At 42.8% G+C, this 13794-nt stretch overlaps 1 protein-coding gene across 1 annotated transcript; it reads right to left on the reverse strand.

Moving 5' to 3' along the window:
- Nucleotides 1–690: 690 nt before the first annotated feature.
- LOC120914585 (extracellular calcium-sensing receptor-like) lies at nucleotides 691–13518 on the reverse strand (the record flags this gene model as incomplete). The annotated part of the gene is made up of 6 exons (XM_040325265.1): nucleotides 691–1592; nucleotides 6503–6675; nucleotides 6708–6949; nucleotides 7847–7856; nucleotides 8008–8884; nucleotides 13143–13518. Coding segments are annotated over 6 exons (2580 nt in total), but the record flags the coding sequence as incomplete, so codon positions are not given.
- Nucleotides 13519–13794: the final 276 nt, after the last annotated feature.

Here is a 13794-nt window from a genome sequence, read left to right on the forward strand (position 1 = left end):
TTTCCTCTTAGCAAAGGGGGCGGGATCCAGGCAGGGCAGAGCCTGAAACGAATCTTTCAGATAGTGAGGAGGTGCTGGGGTGTTAGACACACCCACGATATCACAGCTCCTTGCAATCTACAGAGACGTGCACAACGTTCTCACGCAGACCTGTAGTCTAAGCAGAGGGAGCGAGCACGTTACTGACCACACTGAGAACTCCTCGCTCAGTGATCATTTTCTTATCTACACAACCAGGAAGTGGAGAGAAATGAGAAGACAGAACTCTCAATCAGAGCAAAAACGAACAAGCAGGAAATGAAAACTGCACTGCAATGAGGTAAAGGAAGCTATATAGCTGATAAAATTTTTTCCTTTAGTGACCCTTTAAGTAATAGTATTGTGATTACAGACATACCCCACTTTTAAGTACAGAATGGGGATTATTTACTATCGCTGGAAAGTGCGAAATCAGGCTCACTTCTGCATAGAAACCAATGAGCTTCTAACCCCAGCTTGTTCAATTAAGCCTGGTAAAAAAAACTGGAAGCTCATTGGGTTCCGTGCAGAATTGAGCCTGATTTTGTGCTTTCCAGCTTTAGCAAATAAACCCCATTGTGTACTTAAAAGTGGGGTATGCCTGTATTCTCAGAACTTGCCCTACTAATTGCAACAAAAACAGTAAATAAACTATTAATCTAAATCTGCATTTTATTTTGACTTAGATGCTAAATACTCTCTTGTATTCATTGAAGGCTTCAGGATGATTATATAACATTTTGGACCAAATATACAGCACAGGAGTCCAAAACTAGACATCAAGATGGCAAAAATCACAACTGAAACAATATATTTGCCTTTTGTGCTGAGATAAGCTGGAATAAAAGTGCACCAAACACTAAGGAAGGTCAGCATGCTAAAAGTTATGTATTTGGCTTCATTGAAACGATCTGGTAGGTTCCTGGCCAGAAAGGCAACCACAAAACTTATGATAGCTAAGACACTCAAATACCCTAATGTACAGTAAAACATTACAGTCGAACCCTCGTTACATTCTAGAAGGATGGTACCAACCAAGACTTGGTAGTTATGTTCCAGGAAAGGTGGAAATCTAGCCAACCACACCAAGATAATAATCATCTGAAAGGAAGTGGAAATCGTGACAATGAGGATGGCTGTTCTAAGACCAAGCCATACCCTCAAATTGCTCCCCGGTTTGGTAGCTTTAAAGGCAATGACAACTATGATAGTTTTGGCCAAGATACATGAAACACAAAATGAGAATGTAACTGCAAATATAAATTGTCTGACAGTACAGGTCAGTCTAGTAGGGTAACCAATGAACATCAAGGAGCAGAGAAAGCAAAAGTTTAGGGAGAGAAGGATAAGGTAGCTGAGGTTCCGGTTGTTGGCTTTTACCACCACTGTGTCACGGAACTTTAGGAATATGTACAGAACAATCAAAGTGATGATGGAGAACAAAATGGAGAACAAGGCCATCACTTGACCAAGGGGCTCTTCATAAGAAAGGAACTCGACGACTTTAGGAATACATTCGGTTCTTCTGCTGTTGGGCCACTGGTCTTCTGGGCAGACATAACAAGCAACATAATCTGCAAAGAAGGGTTAGAATTTCTAAACTTCATACTGGGAGAAGTATGTAGGCTGCCATTATTGTCTTAGCTAGTAGCATGGCTTAATTTCTTTACTTAACAAGACAATAGTACAGACAACAACATTTCAGAATGGTGAACTTTTTCTTGGGTTATTAAAGTTAAAATAAAATTGGTTTCAAACTAAGGTTGCCCTGTTATTTCAGTGGTTCTCAACCTTTCTAGTGCCGTGGCCCCTTGATAAAATTTCCCAAGTTGTGGGGACCCCCAACAATAAAATTGTTTTCGAAGTTCGGGCTGTCAGCACCCAAGGCAAGACAAGTAATTTGCACCCCCAACCCATGGACATTTAGCGCTCCCTGAGTCCCTTTCCACTTTTAACAGTATTAAAACCTCATATGGTACTGTACATTTTAGGATGTACCACTCTCTTTCTTCTCCTTTCTTTCCCTTTTATCTCTCTCTATCCCAATTTCTTTTATCCCCCCCCCCCCCCATCCCTCTCTCTAGCTGTCTTTCTTGTTCTTTCTCTTATTCTCGTTTTCCTTTCTTCCGCCCCCTCTTTTCCTCTCCCTTTTATGTATTCTCTATTTGTATTCCTTCTCTTACTCCATGGAGGGGGGGGGGAATGGGATGAGTGGCAGTGGTGGGTGGAGTTCTGATCAGCCAACTTAGGTGCTTTTGATCAAGGTCATCTGCTGATCTGAGAACTGTAGTGGGGACTTTTAATGGCAACTATAAATCACAGGTAGTGTTACCCACTGTGTCTCCGACTTTCTAGTGTCTCATAGCAGTGACACCTATGCTGAAGTCAGGAGATAGGGTCTCCTCCAGCCTCTCCCATTTCACAATCCTCACCAGTCAGCAGATATATAGTCTCTGCCCACCAGCCATGCCGTGAACTGAATGAGCGACTGCGAAGAGGCTGAGTGGGTGGCCTTGGGCTCCAGGAACACCCCAGCTGGGTGGCCACAGGCTCCAGGGACAGCCCTGCTGGGCAGCCGCAAAAAGGCTGGGAGAGTGGTGCGGGCTTCAGGAACAGCTCAGGATTTGGTGACCCCTGGAAAATCATCATTTGACCCCCGAGGGGGTCCCGACCCCCAGGTTGAGAACCACTGTGTTATGTATACCCAGAACACATAAAATTGTTAATTTAAATAGGGACTTACTTTGAGTTAGAAACTATATGGAATAAAGGGAAGCAGCAATAAAATTGTCTAGTAGTAATTTTTTGATGATAACATTGCAGTCAAAACCAAAAGCATAGGGAACTTGGCACTGTCAGGGAGGCAATGCAAAAACAGTTAAAAAAATGCTGTTTGATGGGGAGAGGGCTTTCTAAATAGACTTAAAAAGGAATATAAAAAAAGGCCTTAAATAACATACTTGTTGGTTGCTTTGTATGATGTACTCAGACAAAAGAGACATTTCAAAAGAAAAAAAATGACAGTTTCAATCCCTGGCCCACTCCTGTAAATAAAGTGTCGAGGGGATTCCAAGTCATGACCAAACAAAAAAATAATGTAGGGTCTTCTAAAATACATACTGAATCCTTATCCAAGTATGCTGCCTGAACCATACCAGGCCACATGCCTTCAACATTGGGAGAGTACCTGGTAAGGCACCATGTTAATGGGAACAACGGGAGGGAGGGCTGATGGGAGGGTTTGTGGGAAGAACTTATTGTAATCAGGAAGCCTCCTTAAAAATAAGGGAGTCCCCAGATATCAACCCCCCATATGAATGAGTATCGGGTACATAGCACCCTTTGATACTCATTTGTAAAAAATATTGACTGCGGAAAAAAAAATACACATGCCCACGTGACAAAGTATTTTACACACCATGACAAAGTATTTTTTAAGAATCGCCCCTAAAAATGTTCCGTAATGTAAATCCATTGCAAGTCATATCATCCATCAATGTAGATTCAATGGCAATCACATTGAATGATGGGAATAGGGGGTATTCACATTGAATGATGCTCTAAAGGCCCATCTCCATCTGATACAACAATCCTATCCAACTATACTCTTGTCGCAACTCACAACTTGCTGGCTGTCTGCTGAATGCCATCAGGGCAGCAAGTAATGCTGACTGACAGCAGTCTGCAGGATCATTAGTTGCTAGAATGCTTGTGGCTGCCTGTGCACTAGCAACCAATGACACAATGTGGCTGTTCGCACCCTAGCAAACAAGGACACCTGTGACCTGCACAGTGGGATGTTGTCCTTTAGTGGTGGTAATAATACTGCTACTAAATGAATGACTTCCTGCTGCAGCAGCCAGAGATTTGTGAGGGTGAACAGGTCATCTAAGTACTTATATTTGGTGACATACTGATACTCTTAGTTGTGGTTGCCTATTTCCTATAACTGTCGACCTTTCTCTGATTTAATATACAACCCGGGTTCCAACAAAGTTGTGTAAAGTCTCTATAAAAACAGAAAGCAATGATTTGCAAATCTCATAAACCCAAATTGTATTCACAATAGAAAATAGAAAACATATCAAATGTTTAAACTGAGAAAATGTACCATTTAACAGGGCAACAAAAAGCTGGCAAAATAAGTGGTACTAACAAGGAAGAACTAGAAGAATATTTTGCAAGGAATTAGGTTAATCAGCAACTGTTCAGTAATATAATTATATAAAAAGAGCTAGACAGTCAGGCCCCGTACACACGTCCGAGGAACTCGACGTGCCAAACACATCAAGTTCCTCGTCGAGTTCAGTGTGGAAGCCGCCGAGGATCTCGGCGGGCCGACTTTCCTCTTTGAACAACGAGGAAATAGAGAACATGTTCTCTTTTCGGCCCGACGAGTTCCTCGTCGGCTTCCTCGCTGAAAAGTGTACACACGAGTCGACCGAGTTTCTCGGCAGATTCCAGCTCCGACCGAGTTTCTGGCTGAATTCTGCCGAGAAACTCGGTCGTGTGTACTGGGCCTCAGAGGAGTTGCTTTGGTAATGGCAAACACACTATTCACTTTTCAAGGGAAGCTACATTTTCTGCAAAGGAACTTTCCCCACTGCTTAATTAATGAAGTGAAGCTCTACTGATGTCCATCATCCAATCATGTGCAAGCAAAAATGCTGTATTTTTCTATTTCCCTTTGGCATTCTTTGCAAAGTTAAGCTCTGGGGAACATGCCCTTGCACAGCGCAACTTCCCCTTACAAAGTGAACAGCCTACTTGCCTTTAGTAAATCAATACCAGATTGTTATATAAGTAGAGATGGGCAGAGGTTCACCAATCTGTGAAAAGCAACACATCTTTAAAAAGTTGTAACAGGGCTATATTTACCACAGTGTAGCATTCCCTTTTCTTTTAACTACACTCTATTGTTGCCTGATAAAACATTCTAACTGCTCAACAGTCCTGGGTCTCCTCTGTTGTGTTTTTCTTTTCAAATTGAGCCAAATATTTTGGATTGGTGCAAGGTCTGGACTGTAGGCAGGCCAATTAAGCACCTGGACTCTTCTACTGTTGTCATAGATGCAGTATTCAGTTTAGCATTGTTCTGCTGAAATATGCAAGGCCTTCCCTGAAAACAATGTTGTCTAGATGGAAGCATATGCTGCTCTAAAACCTGGACATATCTTACAGCATTGATGGCCCCCTTCCAAATGTGCAAGTTGCCCATTCCATGTGCACCAATGGCCCCCATACCATCAGAGATGCAGGCTTTTGAATTGAGCACTGATAACAAACCTGAGGGTCCCTCTCCTCTTTAGTCCAGAGGATGCAGCACAAATGGTTGCCAAAGAGAATGTTAAATGTTGATTCGTCTGACTACAGAACAGTTTTTCGCTTTGCAACAGACCATTTAAAATGAGCTTTGGCCCCGAGAAGATGGCAAAGTTTCTGGATCAGATATGATGTCTTCTTTCCTTGATAGAGCTTTAACTTGCATTTTTGGATGGCTAAGCAAACTGTGTTTACAGACAGCGATTTTTGGAAGTATTTTTGAGCCCATGTAGTGATGTCCGTCACAGAATCATGTCTGTTTTTATGCCGTGCCATCTTAGGGCCCAAAGGTCATGGTCATCCAATATTGCGTTTCGACCTGATCCTTTTTGCACAGAGATTTTTCCAGATTCTCTGAATCTTTTGATGATATTATGTACTATAGATGATAAAGTATTTAAAGTCTTTCTAACTTTATGTTGAGGAACATTATTCTGAAATTCACAATATTTAGATGCAGCTTTTCACAGATTGGTAACCCTCTGCTCATCTTTACCACTGAAGCACCCTGACTCTATAAAATGTTCTTTTTATACCCAATCCTGACATGTTGCCAAATAACCTAATTAGTTGCAAAATGTTCTTCCAGCTCTTCCTTTTTAGTATCACTTTCTTGATCAGCTTTTTGTTGTCCTGTCCCATGACTAATATCTAGGAATAAAGTTCCTACAACAGAGTGCTAAAAAGGTCCAGGCATGTCCAGATCCAGGCAGTGTGACTTTACATAACATCTTTATAGATAATTATACTATTCAATAATAAAAATACAGTATCAAAAAAGCACTCCATATTTTTGATACTCTGCCAGGGGCATCCCTTTGGGTGAATGCTATATTTAAGAAGGGGCATGTCTATTAGGTGTTGTTTTTAATGTTATTGACAACGTTGTCAATCCTTTTAATGTTGTGGGTTGGTGGAGAATGGCCAGAAAAATCTGGAGTGCTTTTTTGATACTGTAATTTGATTGTTGAATACTATAATTATTAATAAAGTCATTTCCAAATGATTGAATTCTGTTTTCATATAGATTTTACAGTGTCCTGACTTTTTTAAATTAGGGTTGTATCTTTATCTCACAATACAAGTATAATACTCATATCATAATCATAATAATAATTTGATTGTAACAGATGGGCAGTGAAGCATGTCCCAGTATCCTCACTTGTTCCGTTGGAGATGGTCCCCTCTGGACATCGTTTACAGTCGTAACAGCAAACAGGTCGACCCTTCATTGGTGCCTTCCAGTAGCCAGGCAGACAGACCATACTGCAGACTGAGGATGGAACCTTAAATAAAAGAGCCACATTAATTTTTGAAATTATGCTTTGCCTTGATCTTTACTTTTTTGATAAGACCATTTTTTTAACATTTGGATAAAATTTACCTTCCCTTGTCCCCCAGCCCAGTAGATGACACTCTGATTAATGTAGAGTTTTTCACTGCTGTTGATGTGTTCATTAAAGATCCCGACCTTCACATGTTGACCTTTGTTTCCATTTATATGCCAGTTCAAAATGTCAAAATACCCGTAGATGTCTCCATTGGCATCAAATGACACTTCATCCCCAGCTGTGTTGATGAAATAAACTCTCTTCAGATAATAAAGGAGCTATTGAAGAAATAAATGAAAATGTGCTACACATTACATAAGTAAAGTAAACACAAACCAAATTTATTGGAAGTAACATAACCCATAGATATGAAGGAATATAAGTAATGAGAAAATGTATCTCCCCCTATATTTAAACAATAAATACATAAATAATTATAAAAAATATATTTGTGTTGAAAGTTTAAGAAAGCTTAATTTCTTTGACTCCCCACATTAGTTCAAAAGCAGTCAAAGTGAATCATTTCGGTTTCATTATAAATGATGTCACTTTTCTAAAACTGGCATGTTACTCAAGAAACAAAAGGTTCATTATAAAGGGAGTGTTGAAAAAAACCTGATTACCATTATGAGGAACTCCCACCATCCCTGCTGGATTTTTTATCTTTTAAATATTATCAAGGGTGGCTAAGTGGTTAGCAGCCCTAGGGTCATCGGTTCAAATTCCAACAATAATACTACCTGTATGGAGTTTGCATGTTCTCCCTGTGTGGGTTTACTTTTGGTACTTTGTTTTCCTCCTACACTCCGAAAGACGTGCTGTTAAGTTAATTGGCTTCTATCTAAATTATCCCTAGTATGCGTATGTATGAATGTGAGTGAGAGACCTTAGATTTTAAACTCCTTGATGGCAGGGACTGATGTGAATGTACAATATATATAATTATATATGTAAAGCTCTGTGTAAACTGATGGTGCTATACAAGTACTTGCAATAAAATAATAAATAAATAAACTTAAGAAACTGGAACACGCAAAGGTCGGCAGAAACACCAAAAATTCCCACTGTGTATTTGTCTTTAATAAATCAACCTCAATGCATTTTGAAATGACCATTTCTGACAAAGTAACAACATAAAAGTTAGAAGCCAAGGACAGAGAGCTGTCACCCTATACCAAGTAGGGCCTGAACAAGAACCTTCATGATAGAATTATTTTAACTAAAGATGAGATTTAAAAATATAAAAATTACTTTTGAAAATACATGAACAATTAAAGATCTCAAGTTTTGGTATACAACAATCCACATACTGGTGTTCATATGTCACATGAGTTACCTGTTACAAACATCTATATATACCTGCCAGGGTTGTATATCCTTTATATCAGCACAAAATTTGCTTGTAAAAAGACTTCCATCAGGTTTACAAAACAGTAGGTTGTGAAGAGCATGAACAATGGCATAGAGAGCATTGTGGGCCATATATACAGCTTGTGATCTTGGATCATTGAATTCTGTGACATCATCAGTTACTATTCTTTCTAAGCCTGTACATGTTTGATTGTCATCATACGGTTTTAATATGCTACTGTTCCAAACATCAGCAGTCCCTTTGCACTTGAACAATGTCTCCCAGAATTGCCAGATAGACAACATTCTTGGAAAAACAGACGGATGAAGAGTCTGGAGGAAGCTGGAGAAATTTGGGAGAACTTTTCTACTCTTGGCAATCCCTATAGAGCCATTAAGTAACTTCCAGAACTTGTTATCCTGGGTCAATGGTGTGGTGTACCAAGATTCTATTCCCACCCATACTTTGCCTGTGAGGTTCTGCTGAAGGACTTCCAAAAATATCATGGTGACATCTGCAGGGGAACAATAGAGAACAATTACCCTTGATGTTGACCTTTTAATACTTGCTACTAACCCTGCCATTCTTGGATCAGTGAGACCAAATGAAATGGTTTCAAAAAATGAAATACAAATTCCATTAGTAGCAGCCTTTCTCTGGAAGTCTATGGCTCCTTGGAGACAGTAGTCTATCGAGGAAACAACCAACCCAATCCAGTTCCACCCCAGTTTTTTGCATAGTTCTATCAAAGCTTGTGGTTGACTTCCAGCACTGGCTGTGGTTCTTAAAAACGAAGGGAACTCCAGTTTGTTGCTTAAAGATGGATGTGAAGTTATATAGCTGACCTGCAGATACATGTAAAATAATATTGATTAGATGAGATAAAAGATAAATTTGTTTCTAAAGACTCCCTTCTGTCAAATTTTCAAGATTAGGAACAAAATACACACAGAGGATACAAATGCCATCTTGCCAATGTAGAGTATTTAGTTATGTGTTTTGGTCCCATCACAAATCTATTGAAAGAGAGCCGATCCAGCCTAAATTATTCAGACATTTATTTAACCTGTGTGCAGTTATTTTAGACTTGTTAGCTCTCATCAGTGGAAATTATGGAAAGTGTGGCTTTTATAGAGAAACCTTGGAGGAACAATGACAGCATGACCTTTTCCACATTGCTTTCCTGCCTCTTAAACAACTGATCAACCTCAACCATCAAAATTCTGAGTGCATTAAAACAGTTAAAATTGTTGTTGGGAATCGATCACCCCGTCCCTGAGGACCCTCCATTGGCTGACCGTGAAGGATCGGGTTACTTTCAAGACCCTCTGCCTCACTCACAAATTCATAAAAAGGAAATGCTCCGCAATACCTATGCGAGAAAACAAAGCAATACACCCCGAGCCGCCCCCTCCGATCACCTAACCAAAACCTCCTCCACATCCCCAAGACCCGCTACAAATCAAAAGGAGAACGAAGATTCACAGTCCAAGGACCACGGCTATGGAACGCTCTACCCACAGACATCCGCATGAAAGAAAACCATCTGGCCTTTCAGGAAGAAGCTTAAGACCCACCTCTTCTGAAGACACAAGGCCGAGACTGGCTGGAAAAAGCGCCTTGAAGCGATTTAGTTCGCATTTGCAGGACTATACAAGATACTCACTCACTCAGAGGCGTTGCTAGGGGGTGCGGGGGGTGCGGTCCGCCCCGGGTGACACCCGCTAGAGGGGTGACACCATCCAGATTTTTTTTTTAACTGACATGTGGGGGGGGGGGCGGCTCCCCCCCCCCGCGACTGCAGCAATGAGTGCCGCGGAATCGGAGCGCCGAGCGCCGCGGTACAAGAGGAGGGGGGTTGCGGGGTGACACTGCAGCACCATCCACCCCCTCCTCTCACAGCCACGGGCTGTTAGCGGTGGTCGGCAATCGGCACAAAGGCACAGCCCCCTCCTTTCTGTTTGTGTGTACAGAGGGGGAGGGGCAGAGGGGACCTTCTGTCCATGTGCCGTGGCGCTGCCTGCGGTGATCTGAGGTACTGAATGGGGAGGGGGTGTGTTTGCACCTGGGGGGATTTCACTGAAGGGGTGGGGGGATGTACTAAGGGGGTGTTTGCACTGAGGGGGTTTTCACTAAGGGGGGTTTGCACTGAGAGGGGGGGTTGTACTAAGGGGGGGTGTTTGCACTGGGGGTGTTTGCACTGGGGGGTTGCACTGAGGGGGGGTTGCACTGAGGGGGGGTTTGCACTGAGGGGGGGTTGCACTAAGGGGGGGTGTCTGCACTGAGGGGGTGTCTGCACTAAAGGGGGGTCTGTGTAACATGCAGGGGTCCAGAGGTGCAGGTGGCTGTGTAATGTAAAAGGGGTGCAGTGATGCAGGGTGCTGTGTAATGTAAAGGGTGCAGAGGGCTGTGTAGTGTAAAAGGGTCCAGAGGTGCAGGGGGCTATGTGACGTAAAAGGGTGCAGAGGTGCAGGCGGCTGCATAATGTAAAAGGGGTGCAGTGATGCAGGGTGCTGTGCAATGTAAAAGGGTCCAGAGATGCAGGGTGCTATGAGATGTAAAGGGGTCCAGTGATGCAGGGTGCTGTGTAATGTAAAGGGGTCCAGTGATGCAGGGTGCTGTGTAATGTAAAGGGGTCCAGAGGTGCTGTGTAATGTAAAGGGGTCCAGAGGTGCAGGGGGCTATGTGATGTAAAGGGGTCCAGTGGTGCAGGGGCTGTGTAATGTAAAGAGGTGCAGGGTGCTGTGTAATGTAAAGGGGCCCAGAGGTGCAGGGTGCTGTGTAATGTAAAAGGGTCCAGAGGTGAAGGGGGCTGTGAGATGTAAAGGGGTCCAGTGATGCAGGGTGCTGTGTGATTTTAAAGGGGTCCAGTGATGCAGGGGGCTGTGTAATGTAAAGGGGTCCAGAGGTGCAGGGTGCTGTGTAATGTAAAGGGGTCAGTGATGCAGGGTGCTGTGTAATGTAAAGGGGTCCAGAGGTGCAGGGGGCTATGTGATGTAAAGGGGTCCAGTGGTGCAGGGGGCTGTGTAATGTAAAAGGGTCCAGAGGTGCAGGGGGCTATGAGATGTAAAGGGGTCCAGTGATGCAGGGTGCTGTGTAATGTAAAGGGGTGCAGTGATGCAGGGTACTGTGTAATTTTAAAGGGGTCCAGTGATGCAGGGGGCTGTGTAATGTAAAGAGGTCCAGAGGTGCAGGGTGCTGTGTAATGTAAAAGGGTCCAGAGGTGAAGGGGGCTGTGAGATGTAAAGGGGTCCAGTGATACAGGGTGCTGTGTAATTTTAAAGGGGTCCAGTGATGCAGGGTACTGTGTAATTTTAAAGGGGTCCAGTGATGTAGGGGGCTGTGTAATGTAAAGGGGTCCAGTGATGCAGGGGGCTGTGTAATGTAAAGGGGTCCAGAGGTGCAGGGTGCTGTGTAATGTAAAGGGGTCAGTGATGCAGGGTGCTGTGTAATGTAAAGGGGTGCAGGGGGCTATGTGATGTAAAGGGGTCCAGTGGTGCAGGGGGCTGTGTAATGTAAAAGGGTCCAGAGGTGCAGGGGGCTATGAGATGTAAAGGGGTCCAGTGATGCAGGGTGCTGTGTAATGTAAAGGGGTGCAGTGATGCAGGGTACTGTGTAATTTTAAAGGGGTCCAGTGATGCAGGGGGCTGTGTAATGTAAAGAGGTCCAGAGGTGCAGGGTGCTGTGTAATGTAAAAGGGTCCAGAGGTGAAGGGGGCTGTGAGATGTAAAGGGGTCCAGTGATACAGGGTGCTATGTAATTTTAAAGGGGTCCAGTGATGCAGGGTACTGTGTAATTTTAAAGGGGTCCAGTGATGTAGGGGGCTGTGTAATGTAAAGGGGTCCAGTGATGCAGGGGGCTGTTTAATGTAAAGGGGTCCAGTGATGCAGGGTGCTGTGCAATGTAAAGTGGTCCAGAGGTGCAGTTGTGGAGAGGGGTACACAGTAGTAACAAAAAGATATTGAAGGATGCAGAGGTATGCAGGGGGCACAGTGGGGTGTTTTTACATTTTAACGTGGGGGGGGGTGCCAGATATTGGATCCGCCCCGGGTGCCAAATGCTCTAGGTAGGCCCCTGGCCTATAGGCTCCTGAGATGTGAATTCCGGTTCTGGAGAAAGAGAGGTGGGGGGAGGGGACAAAGAAAAATGGAGAGAAAGAAGAAGGGATAGAACAAACAAGAAAGATGGATAGGGAGAGAGAGAAAAGGGGAAGAAAGGAGAACAGAGAGCAAACAGTAGGGTAAAAAATATTTGAAAAATGTTATGGGGGGGGGGGTGACACCATATTTTACCGCACCAGGTGACACCAACCCTAGTGACGCCACTGCACTCACTCATAAATCTTCCAATACAAATAGTGCTTTTTCAAATCTAGATAGCACAGGCAACTGATCGCTGCCTGTGAAACTGTAAACACAGCTGTAGTTTTCATAGTAATCGCCCTGCAAGCGTGGGTGACGTCAGGCGTGATTGTGCAGTATGTTTATTATTTAACGGCACACTTCTGTTTCTGTCCCCCTCTGGATGCCGGTCATTATTACTCATTCACTTCCTCTAAGAACAGCACAGAGGGAAGTCTCGCGATGCTGCTATTATCTCGTTCCTGCTTCTCTCCCTTGTGACCGAAAAATACGTCACACAGGGGAGTTAATCCGAGCAGCATGCACAAGATTTGTAGTAGGGGCGCAAATGACGTCAATACAAGATTCAAGGAACAGCAGTAGAAATGGCGCGGCCGATGCACGGAAGTGAAGAGATACAAAATATAAAAAATAAGGTATTTTCCTGCCTAATTTTTTGCCAATATTGATGCATATAAGCTTGCAATACTATATAGTATTTAAAAATGGGAAAAAATTGGAAAATCGTCCGGGGTTTACTTCCTCTTTAAACCCAGTGGAGATGGATAGAGTGCTGAGATACCAGATTAAAGAACTAAAAAAAATTGATGGCAGCATTTAATGAGACTCCATAGACTTTAAATGTGCGATCTCATACTAAAGAATTTTAAAACAAGCAACTAAATTCCAAGTGTGCAAGGTATGTGCTTTGGTAAGTGAGTATGTGGGTAAACAGTATACAGGTATGATGTTTCTCATGAAAGTTTTCCTGCAATTTACTTTTCAATATTTTATAAGCAGAAATTTGTGCTATAACTTGGAAATATTGTAATCTCAAGGTTGTAAGACAATCACTTACTTGAGGTAACCTCCATAGACCCAGCACTCTCGCGATTGCCAGTGAGGAAGATGATATATCGCCAATGATAGCCGGGACAATAGGTTGTGGCCCACAGTGGTAATTTGGAATCCATTTTCTGCCCCCCGATGTCACCTGAATGGTAGCTTGAAGGGAAGTGGCATCAAAGAAACAGGAATCATACATCTGGAACCCCAATGTGATATTTGGCAGGAGATCTGGATTGTTGTTGACTTCTTTGGTGGCAAATATTAAAGCCAGGACTGACTTATACAGCTCTGAAATGAACCTGAAGAAAAATGTCAGAAATTCAGTAATTTATTGTACAGTAAATAATTATGGTCTGTTCCAATTTTCTACCGGCTTATTTTTATAAACTGGATATGTGGATGTGGATTTAAGGTCAGTTGTTTGCAACAAGCACTGGGAATACAGGAGCAGCTCAAAATAGCTTAAAGCAGTTGAGAAGAAAGTCAAAGGTAGGTCAGAAGAAGCTTCAAAGGCTTTTAAAATCTCTTTCTCAAACATGAAAATTGCAGGCCATGCACACTTTAAAGTATACTGCATGTGCCT

Source organism: Rana temporaria, chromosome 9 (genome assembly GCF_905171775.1).
Source record: "Rana temporaria chromosome 9, aRanTem1.1, whole genome shotgun sequence".
Taxonomy (NCBI): domain Eukaryota; kingdom Metazoa; phylum Chordata; class Amphibia; order Anura; family Ranidae; genus Rana; species Rana temporaria.